A 15,230-nucleotide genomic window follows, 5' to 3' on the forward strand; every position below is an offset into this window, starting at 1 on the left:
TTCTAAAATCTTAGGAGCGCTGTCATGGTGAATGTGCCGTACCTGGCATGCAGAAATTGGCTTCTTGGTTTGCCAGCATTTCGGCTTTAAGTTGAAGTTCAGTCACCCATGATTTTTCTCCAATTGATTTATTGAATCGAATACCTAAATATTGAATAGATTCAACCTGATCCAGATGTTTGCCATCAACTTTCCATTTAAAGGCCCTTCCTCTTTTGCCGATGTTAAATCCAAAAGGAAATCTTACATTTCTCAATATTGATTACCAGATCATTATTACTCATGTAATCTTGGAGAGAATTTAGTAGACGTTCCTGTCTGATTTGGGTCTGGTCAAGCAGGACCAGATCATCTGCATAAATTATTGCTGATATCATCCGATTATTAATCCTTGGTGGAAATGTTTTTCTCACTTCGAGAGCAGGAGGATTATCTGCTAAATAAAGGTTGCAAAGTGTTGCTGCTAAGGGCAAACTTGCTTTACCCCTTTCTCAATCTTGATTTCTCTTGAAAGTTCTCCTTCGGTATTTCGTCTGATGCGCATTGTTGCATTTGTATGAAACGCCTCCACAGCCTGTACTAGTTCAGTAGGACAGTTCCAGCTGCGAAGTTTCGCCCTTAACTTCATTCTGTTGACACTGTCGAAAGCTTGTTTAAGGTCAATGAACGCTAGATGCAGATTAGGTTTATTTTTTATCGCTTGCAAATTTAGCACATTAAGTAAAAACAGATAACGCTCTGTTCCAACACCCTTTGTGAAGCCGGTTTCTCTGTGGTCAAAGTTAGCTATATTGGCCCATTTTACCAGTTGTTTTTGTAAATTAAGACGCAAAATGTTTACCTATTACGTCTAGTAATGCTATGGGCCTGAAATTTGCCGGGTCTGTGCGGTCTCATTTATTAAAAAGATTGATGCAACAATTTATGACAACCACAAGGTTAGTAACTCCCCAGCCATTATGACAGGATTGAATACGGCACTGATGAATAAAGCCCACTATTTGTGAGTCTATCGGGGCCTTCTGCATTAGAGTGCTTTGGCTTGGTGATTGCTTCTCTGTCCTCTTCAGTTATATGAAAACTCCAAGCTTTAGGTGATATTTAAACTTTTTTTTAGTGTAGCCAGCAGAGCATCCAAAAACATTGGAATAATAGTCAACCTAGCTTTGTTCCAAGACCTCTGAACTCGAATGTGCTTATTAATTTAGCGTTATTGGATTGATTATTGACCAAGTGTCTTTCGTGTTAGGGTCACATTTCGCTTTACGCATCAATTCAGCTTGCTTTTGTTCGCGCATGAATTTAAATCCAATCAACCAATTTTTATAGTGCGGTTTCCCTTTTTTGATTGCATCTGTCCAAGAACGAGTACCGATTTATTTTTGTTTTAGATCAGCACGAAGATGCTTACACTGTTCTACTAGAGCAGCACTAGATTTGCAGTCGTTTGCAGCCCATTTTTACTACTCGATAGCAAGAGAGCAACGGGGTATAACATAGTCCAAGTTTGTGTCTCTCAAGCAACTCCGGGTATTGCTCATTTAGCGACAACATTTTTTGGATGAGATTTTTAATCTATTTCCACCTTAGTTTATTTTAAAGCTTTCATCCGGCTGATGAAGCTTTAAAAATGTACTTATGATTTTCCAAAAGAGAACATGGACATCGTGATCACTCCTTTGTTTCTCAATTTCTCAAAATGTTCCATTTTATATAAGAAGTTTCTGGAGGAACATATATAATCTATTGTTGATGTTGAATTATTCCCTCTCCGTGTAGGTCTCCAGGCAATATCACCCAATATTTGGCCATTTGGCATTTGGCAGTCACAAGAGATCTTTGCCTGCATCGGTTCTTGAAGGCAGCAGGTTCAAATTGGACTTTGTGCCGACAATTTATGTTTAGATCTCCACAAATTAAAAGGTAAGGGTTTCAGAGCGTGATGTAAGCTTCTTCAATGCTGCCAGTTACTGACTTAAGGAATTTTTTCGATTACATTTTTGCCAGCATCCAATATACATTTATCACCACAGTGTGAATGGGATGAGTGTCTTTCAAGTTCTTATGCTGCAGAACAGTCGATTGAACATATGGATTAAGATTAAAGGTTTTAACCACTTGTAGGCATTGCTCGGGTTTCATCATAGTCAGTAGGCCTGTGTGCGGTCCACCACGGTGACCCTTAACTACAGGATTTATAAGAATTGTGTACCCTTCACATGCTGGTGGTGTCTGAAGCCACGTCTCCTTTAGGCAGATATCGCATGACCTTTCAAGTTCAAATCTGTATGATTGAATAGATGTTTAAATCTGCGTGTAATCCAAGAGAACAGACTTAGACGTTGCTCAATCAGGTGGCTGTCTTGCTAGCTTTGTTTGTGAACGACCAAAGCTTTCTAAAGCCAGCTCCAATCCGTTTCATTGCTTGGGTTACTTGTTGGACTTATGGAGTCAATCACTTGCCGGTGCTCAATTGACTCATTGCTAAAGGTGACTTTAAGCATGCCCCTCTGTGTTACGGAGGGTCTAGCTGGACTTCTTAACGAGCATGAGTGTAAAATTGATTTTAACAAGTTTTCTTCTCATTCACTCGTTTGTTGATGGATCTGAAACATTCTCTTAACTCGACTCCAAAAGGGCAGTAGGTCAACATTTGCCTCCAATAATGTGTTTGCAATAAATGATGATTTAACATGAAGGATTACCCAGTCGCTCGTAAATTCATTTGCATATTCGACTATTGCAATGGCATCTGTTGTAATAGTTCTTAGTGCAGGCACACAGTGATAGATGCATCGCATTATGTCGATTTGGGTTTACTTCATTTTTGGAGTGAGAAGATTTTCTAGGTGGAGTTGCTCCACTATTGCAATGTCATCGGGAGAATTCCTTACCGGTCTGGATGGTGGGATTGCCGTTGGATTTCTTCTCTCCCTGGGTCCTTTTGGATTTAAATCTTTTGGGAGTTGCAACTTTGGATACCTCGCTTAAATGCTGATTCATAGATACATTGGAGTGAACAATTCGTCGTCTTTAAGAGCGTTTTGAGAATATTGGTGAGCCAACTGTTTGGTGAGGCTTTTTCAATTTTTCCTTCACTCTATTAGTCTGTGATTGTAGAAGACCACTGGAAGCGACTTGTTTCTCAGGAACAACCTCTTGAAAAGGCTCTACAGGCTCCATGTCGTCCTCGAGATATAGGGACAAGTCATCTATCAAGTCGATATCATTCAGCTCTATTAACTCGCATAATTCACTAGAGTGGTGCCCGTTATGATAGGCTTTCATTGGTGTACAGTTTGCTTGAGTCGATATCACTGCAGTCACTTGTTGGAGAGACTTAATTTTCGTTGGTCTATGTTTTTTTCTTGATGTTCATTTTCGACACTATTCGACCGCTGAGGGGGAGTTGACAAGTTTCTAAGAAAGGCATTGGGAAGCATTAGATTTGGACTTCAAACGTCTTTTGCAATTTTTGGTTTTCTTCTTTGGCCCTGCAGGAGGAGGGTCTTTGAGTGAACGCAGGCGTTCATTCACATTTGTTACTGTTTCATGAATATTGAGAACCCAGCATCTTCATGTGAGGAGGGATTACAATGATCGCTGTTGTCACAGGTAGTGTCCTTTATAGGACCTTCAGATATATTATGCATGTCGCCAATCTTTGGCTTTACGCTAGTCTTTGAAGGAGCTTTGGACACTTTCAGCTTCTATTATGCGTCTTGATTCCCCTCGTAATCTCTCCGACACAATTTGTAGACAATGTATTTTTTCCCCCTTGCTTTCGCTTAGTGCGATCATTATTTGGAGGCTCTTTGATTGCTCGGTTTAGCTTACTTGTTTTTGGCGAGTGAAGTCCTCCGAATGCTTATGTTCTCCACTGGTTCCCCATTCTCGGTTGCAAACTGTGTGTTGGATGGTACCACCTCACTAATTTGTTTTCTCAACCATTTTGTATAGTCCACCAGAGCCGTCATCAAAATGGCTTTTTCTGTATGATCTCCACTAGCTAAGTCGCATAGGAGCACTTGCCAGGTTGCAGGTTTCTGCTTCATAATCGAGTCTGGCTTGTACTTTAGAGGTGAAAGCCTCCAGAAATAAAGGTTTTGTATGCATCATGGTGAGCAGAGTTGCATGATCTTTAAAAATTATCATTGTTTCATATAAATTTAGAAACAGAGAAAGTGAAATGGTCAGTACCGCCATTATGTTGTTGTGGATTTGAATGCCGGCTGCTACTGACAGCTAGGTCTTATCTTTGAGGATCTCTTCGTTATTGTAATGGTCATCCTCGCTTTCTTCAGTTACTCGAGTCACTATGCTCCGAGGCGTTTGCATTGCTGGCCATTGTGGCTCTGCCATTTGTGTTCCTGATGTAGCTGCTATATGTATAGCTGGTTTATGAGTTGGTGGCAAAGCTACACTTATCTGTTTGATAAGCAGGTGATTGCAGTTTTTGGCATCACAGACAGTAGTATACATTGGTACCGAAGTCCTGAACCAGAGAACAATTCATTGATGATAAGCTGCTAGTACTGGCACTTCGACTCGTACTACACTTGGTACTGCCAATAAGGCTGCCATGAGTTTGTTGTATGTTTTTCTTTAGAATTTGGTCTGGTTTATTGTCTGAATTCTATTGATCCTTGGCTGTCAGCCCAGTTTTTGATTGCAAGTATTCATTGCACTCTTCGAATTCTGTCGCAATTGACTTTATTAATTTTGTTGAGAGGTATTTTCATCATATGCGCTGTGGACACAGGAGTTATAACTGGACGTTTCCAATTGTTCGCTGAGCTGTTAACAATCTTGAGGCCAGGTGCTTCTGGAGACAGGAAAAGAGCTTGCACGTCTCTTGTTTTTGTTATCAATCACTGGTCGAATAGTGCTGCTCGAAGGAAAGGTGGACGGAAGATGTAACATCGCAGAGTGTGTCCAAACTTTAGCGGCTTTACTAGCAACTCCACAAACTTTTCCATTTATCAGTATTTCGTTGCTTGACGCAAGAGAGCGGAACTCCACAGGAGTTGTGTGTGGCGTGCTATCTTGAATGGGTCTTGGAGTGCAGTTCAGCTGGTCTTGCGTAACCTCAATTACTGAGAAAGTAGGCAATTTCCATGGCGATACATCCGGGAGATTTGTCGAGTCACACACAATGCCTTTTTCTGCTGGGGAGAAAGAAGGTCAATTACCCCTGCGTTTTGGAGAACTGTCAGCTTCCATCAACTCACCATCAGTAATGTCATGGTAGCTGATAGCTGTGGTGTGTCGAGTATGCATGTTTATTTTAGGGGTGTTTGTTTGGTTGAGACTAAGGTCTATGGAGACGTTAGACTCACCCTTATTTTCTGGACAGTCTTGTAGCCGATGCCGATTTCGGGTTCATGTGCCAATACGATCTGTAGTCCGGGATGTTGCTAGGGCAGGCATTGTGATTTTGCTTCCATCAGGGTCCAGTGTCCAGTATAGCCTTCCCAATTACTTCAGTAGAAGTGCAGTTTTTGCCAAGGCGTTTGTGCCTGGCTTGTCCCGGGCGTGACAAGACAACTCTCGCACCACCCAAGTGTGTAAAACTCTTCGGTATTGTAAGGGGATCCCCTTAATTATGCTCACACCAGAATCCATACACCCCTCTAGGGAAATAAGGCAAAAAGGCGCTCTTGTAATGATAACAAGTTAAATCTTACAAAATGAGAATGGTAGCAAAGGACTCTGCCACCTAACGATCTTCTCCAGTCCCTCTTCCGTTCCTTCCTGCCAAAGTGGTTTCAGGCAGGGGTTTATATAGGCCTGACTTGCTGTGGTGGCGTCACCGGATATGGATCATGGCTTCATCCCAATCCGTCCTTTTTCCATAATAAGGATGCTCCAAAGCCGCCTTTCTTCGTTGTCAGCGGTTTTGTTAGAGCACGCTGTTCTACATTTTGCTAGCTTATGCAAAAACAACCTGCAGATCTGCAGACTTTTACAAACCTTGAAGCCTAGCCTAAGGAAAAACGTAACATTTTTATGTACAACCAATTTTCATTTATTTTATCCATATTTCACTCCTGAAGCTAACGTTATCTGAGTCCTGTAGTTTACTCCACACTTTAATTTATCCCATTTTGCATTTTGTTGCACAGAACATTTGATTCCTATTTTTAACCTGCATGGACCCTTGACTGACAGTGGACGCCTGGTGAGTCAGTGTGCTGGCCATGGTGACGAACATCGCACGCTTAAGCGCCTCTGGTCATTTTTAGATCCAGAGGCCGTATTCCTTCTGAGAAGGAGCTTGGCTCCTCTATAGCACTAAGATTTTATATGCCTAGAATCGGACATTATAAATCTATACAGCTATAGTTAATTGTGCCTTATATTTCGACAATAACTACCTTCGTCAGTGCTTGCCTATGTCTGTGTATGTGATTATGTTTGCATGAGAGACCCTCCTCCCCCCTAGTCCATTATAGCGTCTTAAAGAGGTCTTGCCTAACTCTAAAGCGATCGGGGGTTCGGGAGGACCCTGGTTCCTTCCCAACAGTATATAGCCAGTTCAAAGGCACTTCAGGCCCGCAGTCACCGACTGTAATCCAATTATGTAAAGAGAGCAGGGGAATAGAGTGCACACCGGTGCAAAAGTTAGAAAAGGCAAAATCCCCAGGCAGTACTTCAAACTACAGTCGCAGTATGAAAAGCCAGAAATGCCCCCCCCACCCAAGCACTTGGCTCAAAGGGCGAACAGCTGTATGAAGCCCCACAGTCACCAAGTGCTAGAAGAGGATACCAAGCCTTAGACAAGCAGGCCAAATGACAATCTCTGAGGGATATGTAGCGAATGAGGAGCAGACGGAGTGGCAGGTCAAATGCACCATGTGTGTTTTAACTGACTAACCACTCGCAGTGTCTAAGGTCCATACGTTCAGTTACGCAGGGGTGAGCATAATCCAACCTTCATAAGGAAAGGAAAGAGTGAGCTTCGGGCCACAGAAGTCCCCTCACCATGGAACACTCCTCGCACTCTCTGCTTCCGCTTTCCCAGGAAGCTTTAATAGGCAAGTTCGAGGAGCAGTGGAAAGAGATAAGACTGCAGCTTCCAAAACTAGCCGTGAAACAATGTAGCACCAATGTAGCAGCACAGTAGCACTGAATACTCCTCACACTCAAAGCTCCTATTGCACTTCTCTTTTGTGAGCGCCATTCCAAAATATCTAATACTTTCCCTAATGTCGCATCATGCTCTACTCTTGTTTCGCCAAATATCAAAATATAGTCTTGGAAACAGTGGAGTCTGTTCATCCCGCAAACCAACTTATACATGGCCTTCTGGAAAAATGAAGACGCCAAAACCAGACCAAATGGCAGCCTGTACAATTGGAATATGCCTTCATGTGATCCCAACGCTGTCAATTTTCTAGATTGCGGTTGCAACTCAATCTGTTGGTAAACGGACACTAAGCCCAATTTAGTGAATACTTTCACTTTACAAATTTACAACAACATTTCTGACATATTGGTTAACGGATGTCTTTCCACAACCACACATTTGTTACGTTACCCAAGGTCCACACAAAATTGTAACTCACCACCGTTTCCTGACAGCAACCAGCAGAGAAACTTATTACAGTATTACAGAGACCCCGCTCTTTCAATGATAGCCACCTCACAGAACCTCTCCAATTATTCTTCTTTCACTCTATCTCTCAATGCAAGTGGCACTGGTTGCAACTTGGCCTCCTTCCTTTTAAACTATTTGATGCATCATCCCCTTCAATTTCCCTACACCTAGGACAAACACACTTCTATGATCCTCACCATCCCTTCATACCTACTTTTGTGTTACATCGAGGACTTGCTCATCGGTATTTGGGACCAGACGAATGTACAATTTATTTTGCTCACTCTAATAGGGACAACAGTTCTTCATCACATACATCTTTCCTGATGCACGCCTCCAATTAAACTCCATCGTAGCCATAAAATATCCCAACAGTTCTATCTATGTCCATGTTGTACCCTGCAGGGCATATATTTGGGGCGATCAATTCATCCACCTTTCCTTTTAAGTCACATTCAAACACCCTTCAGGATATCAGGGAAAATGTAACCCCAGAGTCCACCATCATTGTCAGCAGCCTACCATTCACGTGTATTTCTGCGTCAGGGTTTCACACTCATACTCCCTATTCAGACCTCTGACCACATTAACAGTGATCATATCTGCATTTTCTTCTTCATCCTCCTCAGATGACAAAACCTTATAACCACCCACAAACTGCCCGCCCTTCTTACCCTCTCCATAACCCGATTGGAAATTCTTACAATAGTTCACAAAGTGTCCCCTTCATTTGCATTTAGCACATACAAACGTCCATACAAAGAGCTTGCCATGTGGTGTTTGCTCTGACATCTAAACCACAGCCGATATCCACCTCCCATCGTTTTGTGGTCACTTCAACACATTCCTATGATCTCCCTCGACAGCCATGTCACCGTTGGGCTGAGGTTTAATACTACAGTGCTTCTTTGCCTTTTCTTTGCTCTCCATTTTTGAAGTACTTCAGCAGTAGTTTCCTTCTCTTTAGCTTTTTTTAGCTTCGCCATGCAAGACATGTAGTGCTCAACCTATTTAGTAATCCAATCACCTCCTCCAAACTGTCATGCTTCAAACACAGTTCCTCACATATCCTATTACTGAACAGTGGATCATGACCTGATCATTAAGGAGTTCATCCAACCCCTTTTACATGTAAGAGTCATTCGACGGAAAGCAGGAATGCATTCTTCCACCGTCTTGTTTTGTTCCTGACCTTGGACACCAAAGTTGTAACATTCCAGGATGGGGCTCATTTTGGGGTTGAACCGAGGGTCAGGTTTTGGCATGGCCACCTTCAATTCATTCATTTATAGTGTCAGGGTTGCCAGTAAGTATCGAAAATACGTTGGTCCTCACAGGCCAAGCAGTGGACCAAGAGGGAACCTTTGCTACCCGCTGAAAAGGCATTTCCACATATGTGCAGGTTATTTGGGTAGCCATAAAGTGTTTCAAACTTCAAAACTCAAGGGTAACAGAATATTACTAGGAGAGAATTGTTGAGGGAGTATCGAACCAACAGCTCCTGCGGCCGCTCACGTCCCAAGCAAGCATTTAAAATCACTGGTTCAACAATGCTCTGGCAAAGAAGCAAGACTCAGGACAGAGGAACCTACCTTCATCTTGTTTGCACTGGGCATGTGTGGGCACACACAAGGGATGATGGGGGTATCTTGCTTGGCATTACACATAGCAGGGAAACAATACAGCATTTTACACTGCTGGCTTTGGAGGTAAAATAGTGCTGATGAATTGCTTATTTCAGTCAACAAATGAGGAAGGTTTCCAAATGTTGCTAGAGCAGTGTTAATCCATTGCACACATTAATAAAAGTACTAACTTATAATCTTACATGCAGAAACAAATATGCATTTCCAAAGACGCCCGCAAAAGAATTAAGGTTGAATTTAATTTGTTGTTCAGAGTATAGCAAAAGAAATTCATGTAAATAGAATCTAAGCTTCAGCTCATCCATGTCAACGATGGGTTGGTAGACTTCTACATTACATTTATGCACAGTCGGTAGTCAAACATTGTTCACACTAATTTAAGGAACAACATGGAGCAGGGACATTTTGATTAAATCTTGTACCATACACAGCATTTTCAATAGTGCTTTGTACAAGCCAGTGACAATACTTACTTGCGTAGCACCATCAGCAGACACTTTTTGCCAGATTTTCCAGGCTCCCTCTCTCACTGCTTCCGATACTTTCAGCTTATCACACAAAGAGCCAAAGTCTGCATTCTCAGGCCATTGTCTACAAAAAAATTAAATAGATCAACTCATACTTCCCTAATTATTCACCTGTTCAAAAAGACTTTGTATTCACATTATGAAATCTGTGGCACAATATTCCTGGCATGAAGCATGTCCCCAATGAGAAACATAAGTGCATGGCAGTGAAAAGGATTGGCAGCACAAGAGCCCAGCATGTGGGATCCTTGACGGCTCGTGAGCGAAGGGAATCCACCATACCAGTTTAGAATGTTCACGATTTTTAATTAAAATTCATGAACACTAAGAATTTGCTACATTTGAGGCTATCCGTGTGCTTTCTTGATGAGCACAAGCATCTTTGTTATTTTGTGATCAGAATCTCCTGAAGTTCAACCCAGGAGAAGATGCAAAGGACTGTAAGGGTTAAAAATAAATTCCAAGTTGCAATCTACCAGCCAGCCATAAAAAGTGATCTGCCACTTCTATTCTATACATACACGCAGCACACCATTTCTTACTCACCAACCGTCAACTATCAACAATCAATGGCTAGTGGCAGTTCTATGTGAAAATGTAGCCAGCAAAAAGCGGTTTAAAAGAAATGTAGTTGTTCAATACAATCAATGCAAAGTGTGAAAATGTTGCCAGTAATAAGGTCACCAAAAAGCTATTTTTAAATATATAAAAACGTACAAGGCTGTAAGCTTAACAATGACCTAAACCTTTAATAAAACCACCAACAGCATCCTAACTCGGGTCCTAAACATTCCCCTAACTCCAATTACCATCCGCAACCCTTATGAAACACCAACCCTTAAGCATGGTAAAGCATTTAATTAGCAGGTTACTCAATACAAAATCAATGGGAAATGAACACTGAATGTAACTCTAACCCCATCACCAACTCGACACAAATGACAGCCCTTGCCCTGACACAAACCCTTGCTCTAATCCCAACCTTACCCTAACTGCAGTACTACCACTTACCCTAATGCTTACTTTCCACTAAACACTAGATTTCTCCTAACCCCTTTCCTATGCCAACATCACCAGCCCTTCCCAACATCCCTATACCTTTTTTAGCACTCACCCAAACCATTACTCCATTAGCTCTAGCCGTACCATAACCCCTACCCGAACGCTTACCCTGCCACTTAATCCACCCTAACTACTGACCAAACCCCAACATCACCAACCCTGCACCATTCACCCTGATCCTAACTCAACCCAATTCCAACGGAAATCTTTATTCTAACCCTAACCCCTTATCCCACCCCTAACCCAGGCAATCACAAGCCCACACAACCATCCTTAACCATAACAATTACCCTAGCAGCAGTACATTTTTGGCTACTTTTCAGTTGCATTTTTTACTACTTTTTGCTTGGCAACTTTTTCACTGCAAAGGTATTTTTACCACTATTTTCACAGACTACATTTTTGGTAGCAACATTTTGATTGGATACCCTAGAGGCAAGTGCACATTGTGCACCTTTCAAAGGAGGAATAACTGGATTTGAAGAGATAGCTACACTAATACCATAAGGAGGTCAGATGATCTGTGACCTGCTTGGCATGCCAGTCCTAATCGAATCACCATTTGGGAGGATCGGGTACATGGGAGAGGGAAGAAATAGCAATGATCATTACAAGGTCATGATATGGGTGTGCAGGAAACAAACTGGAAAATGTCAGACGTGTTTCTGTCGTCGAAATCAAACAGGCTTCTAATTTAAATCTATAGTTCATGTACCAACTTACATAATCATACACCCTTCGATTTCCCATCAACTTGCTTTTGAGCGAGGTAATTAGCAGATATAAAAGCAGATAACACAAATTGGACAAAGTTATACATTTTCTATGATTTACAAGCACAATTAATCCTTTCACAGGGTTTAATTTCAAGTATGTTATACTTTGTAGAGCACTCAATTTCACGTCCAGCTACACTTAATTGCTGGATGGTTATCTGGCATTTACGACCATATCACAAATGTTGCTGCATCCCATAAGCATACAAAACCAATTCCACCCTTTACCATAGAGTAACCACAGTTGGCAAGTCAATAGCTTAGCCTATTTGGGCGTTTTTTCTACAGTCAATCATGTGTGTCAACAAGTACAACCATTTTTAGAGGCAACGCACTTGTCCTAAAAGTGAACATATGGGTGGCAGAATCTTACGCAATATACAGCAGGAATAAGGGCTTTTTCGTTACTGGAGACTCTTAATAAAGATAAAAGTACTTTCCTTAACACTTCAAGGGTGATGGCTACAAAACGAAATTAAGAGCTTTATTATGAAACTGCTTGGAACGATAATCAAACTGGAGTTGGGACCTCCTTATAATGTCTATCTCAAATAGTCCTATGTTAACAATTGTTATGCAAATTGATTTATCATGTCTGTATCAACTCCCTACTGCTCTTAATTGTGCTGCACCAAAGTCGAACAATTAGTGATCTGCAGAAATGAAGACGCGCACTGTCTTCTGTTGCCATTGGTATAGTATATTGCGTCAAAAATATACGGTGCTTATTTTAAAGATTCTGAATTTTGGGCAATGCCAAGCTGCACATCTTTATATATGTTAAAGGACAAAAGAGTGTATTGCACTCAAACATTTTCTGCTGCCAACTAGGAGGATCAGGGATACCAACTGTGGCAGATAGCTCAAGGAACACAGTCTCGGAGATGGTTCAAGGATGTTATTGAATGCCTTCTCGGGGTTCTAGGGCACCAATCCTCCATAACCCAGGCATCAACCTTATCCCCAGGTTAGTGTATACAAATTGATTCTCCCCCCCACCCTCCCGAACCGGTTTAATCTATATATTGCAGGGTGGCGCGACCTAAAGACAACAGCCTTTGCTACGTAATACTTTCAGATTTCCTAGTCTCACCTTACACATTGTTAGTTAGAACCTCCTAGGGATCCGGGGGGGGGAGGTGGCTCCAGACACTTTGTCCACTCAGTGCTTTTACTCTCACACCCTTATGTTCCTCTCCCAGGTCTATTCATCTCCTCTCCCTACTTTTCAACTATGGATTCCACCTACTCCCTGCGTCTTCCTCCTCTGACCCTCCAAGGTCTCATGCTCCTACTACCTGCCTCCAGCCATTGATATTGCTCCCCCTCCTGCTCCACACTAATACCCCCAATTCTCCAAACCTTTTTTCCCAGCCACACTCCTTTCACTCTCATAAGCACTTCACATACTCCTACACACCCTCCAATCTCACTCGCAATGCAACACTACTTGCACTTACCACTCTGCTCTACGATTTGACTCCACACTGTTGTCCACCATCCATTCTCCTGCTGGTCTCTTGGTCTGCAACCTCCTCCTCTGACCTCATCCGAACAACCCACAGCTTGCAGTTTCTTGGGGCCCCTTAACCCCTTCCCTTTACTCTGGTTGGGGTCATCTACCCATGTTATATACAATAAATGTATATACAACACAACTAACAACATTGGCGGTTTGTGTTGTACAGTGTCCATGTTTGTGTTAAGGGGGCCTTGTGTCCCCCTAGGTAGGCAGTCTAAGGATGCTGGAGAAATTGATTTTAGTTCCTTGGGGCCTATGTGGTTTTTAGATTTCCGGTTTGCTTCAGTGCTGGGGTGCAGTGGGCAGCAGGTCAGACAGCCGCATAGGTCATCTGTTGCGGCTTACCCAGTCACTCGTTTAACCAGTTCACCACTGTACAGCATATGTCATGGAGCACTGCTGAGTCATGCTTGTTTTGTTTGTCTCTTGCTCTGGTTGCTGTGTTCGCTTCGTTCCTAGAACAGAAAGAAATTCGGCAAGCATTTATGACATGACGCAATTCAGGAATAGCAGCTGACCAAGCAGCAGGTTGAACGGAGGGCTCATACTCGCCCCTGATTTTGATGAGCCAAGGATAAAATGCACACTAAACAGCAAGAAAAAGATTAAATTAGTGGATATGCCTGTCCCAGGGAAACCTAAGTAAATCAACCATGCCCTAGACATAGAAGGAGACATTCCAAGCACTAGGTATATATTCACTGCTCCTTAAGGTGGCTAAAGATGCTGGGAGAGGTAAAGACAACGATTGGAGACTCAGAGGACAAGACGGCTAGAGTGGAGATGAGAACAGAAGAACTATTTGGAGAAATGACTAGATAATACTTCTTTCAAGTTGTCGTACGCCCTGAATCTACCAAACTATGTGCACCGAACAGAGTTCAACATATGTTGCAGCCATCTCAACTTTAGGCTGGTGGGAGTGAAGGAAACTCTCGAGATTGAGAAAGACACACACCAGATGGCGTTAAAAGTGCTTTCAGATATATTTGGAAAAGGAGCCATTAAACCCCTCAGACCTGGATATGGCATACAGAATGGGGAAAAAAACGGCATAAATTTTACATTGTCTAAAATGAGTGCGATAGAGAAACTACTAAGTCTGTCAAGAGAAAAGAGTAACATTTCATACAAAGGAACACAAGTGGTTATTTTTCCTGACTTATCACAGGAGATAGTTGAGAAAGGAAAGGCTTTTTGGGAGGCAAAATCCTTTGCAAAGGACATGAGAGTGAAAGTGCAGCTTAACAGTCCAGCAAGATTATATAGAGTTTGTACCAAGTGGCATCAAATTCACTGAAGATCCAGGAGAAGCGATGCGCCGATTGAAAGGATCTCAGCCATAAGCAATGCGACCCCTTTTCTTTCTTGCTGCTATCATTATTTATCACAGATTAATTGTATACGTGTAGGTGTTTTTTTCTTTCCACCCACTGCAATAACAGTAACATAGTTGCCAATATGTTATAGTTTTGTGGGGGTTATTGTAGAGGGAATGTTGGGTGGATTTACAAAACAGTTAACGGCCCTTGTCCAGGTAGCTTAATGTTGTTTTTCATGAGAAGATCTTAGAGCATCCAGCAACTCGCCCCTTTCCCATTAGTCGCTTGGTTACATAGCGGTCCTTTCCATGAAGGCTTGTCAATGCGTTCAGCCATTGTAAGGAATTGAATCACAGTAACAGGGGAAATAAACACAAGATATAGGACTACTAAGGTCACACAATTGCGTAGCCATGATAGCTTTTAGTTTAGCTCATTAATGTTATTGTTCCGGAGGGAAGATAAGATGGAGGGAAGGTAAATGGCCCAATTAAAAAAAAGGTAAAGGACGGGTGACTTCATTTGATCTTTATATTCTATGACAAGACAGGAGGCTCGCATTATGCTTTACTTCCTTTATTACTGCCATGATAGCTTTTCAACTTAACCTTCCCGAAGCTGAGTTGATAGAGCCCCCTGGGATCACACTCCGACGTCATTGTAACTCACTAGAACTATGGTGACAGTTCCTATTCCACTTCACAGCAAACTTATATATGTCCATCTCCAACTCTAGTAAAAACTTAAAGCCCCCTCCCCTCTATAATGAACCTCT

At 42.1% G+C, this 15,230-nt stretch overlaps 1 protein-coding gene across 3 annotated transcripts in view; it reads right to left on the bottom strand.

The window, feature by feature from the left end:
- The window catches only part of RB1 (RB transcriptional corepressor 1), a 2,466,185-nt gene that overhangs the window by 2,389,108 nt on the left and 61,847 nt on the right, over nt 1-15,230 (bottom strand). For all 3 annotated transcript variants that reach the window (XM_069639386.1, XM_069639387.1, XM_069639388.1), the window contains exon 2: nt 9,720-9,837. In XM_069639386.1, coding sequence (XP_069495487.1) covers nt 9,720-9,837 — 118 coding nt within the window. The remainder of the gene's footprint in view (nt 1-9,719; nt 9,838-15,230) is intronic.

This window comes from Ambystoma mexicanum, chromosome 7q, assembly GCF_040938575.1.
Source record: "Ambystoma mexicanum isolate Mex_15411 chromosome 7q, UKY_AmexF1_1, whole genome shotgun sequence".
Taxonomy (NCBI): domain Eukaryota; kingdom Metazoa; phylum Chordata; class Amphibia; order Caudata; family Ambystomatidae; genus Ambystoma; species Ambystoma mexicanum.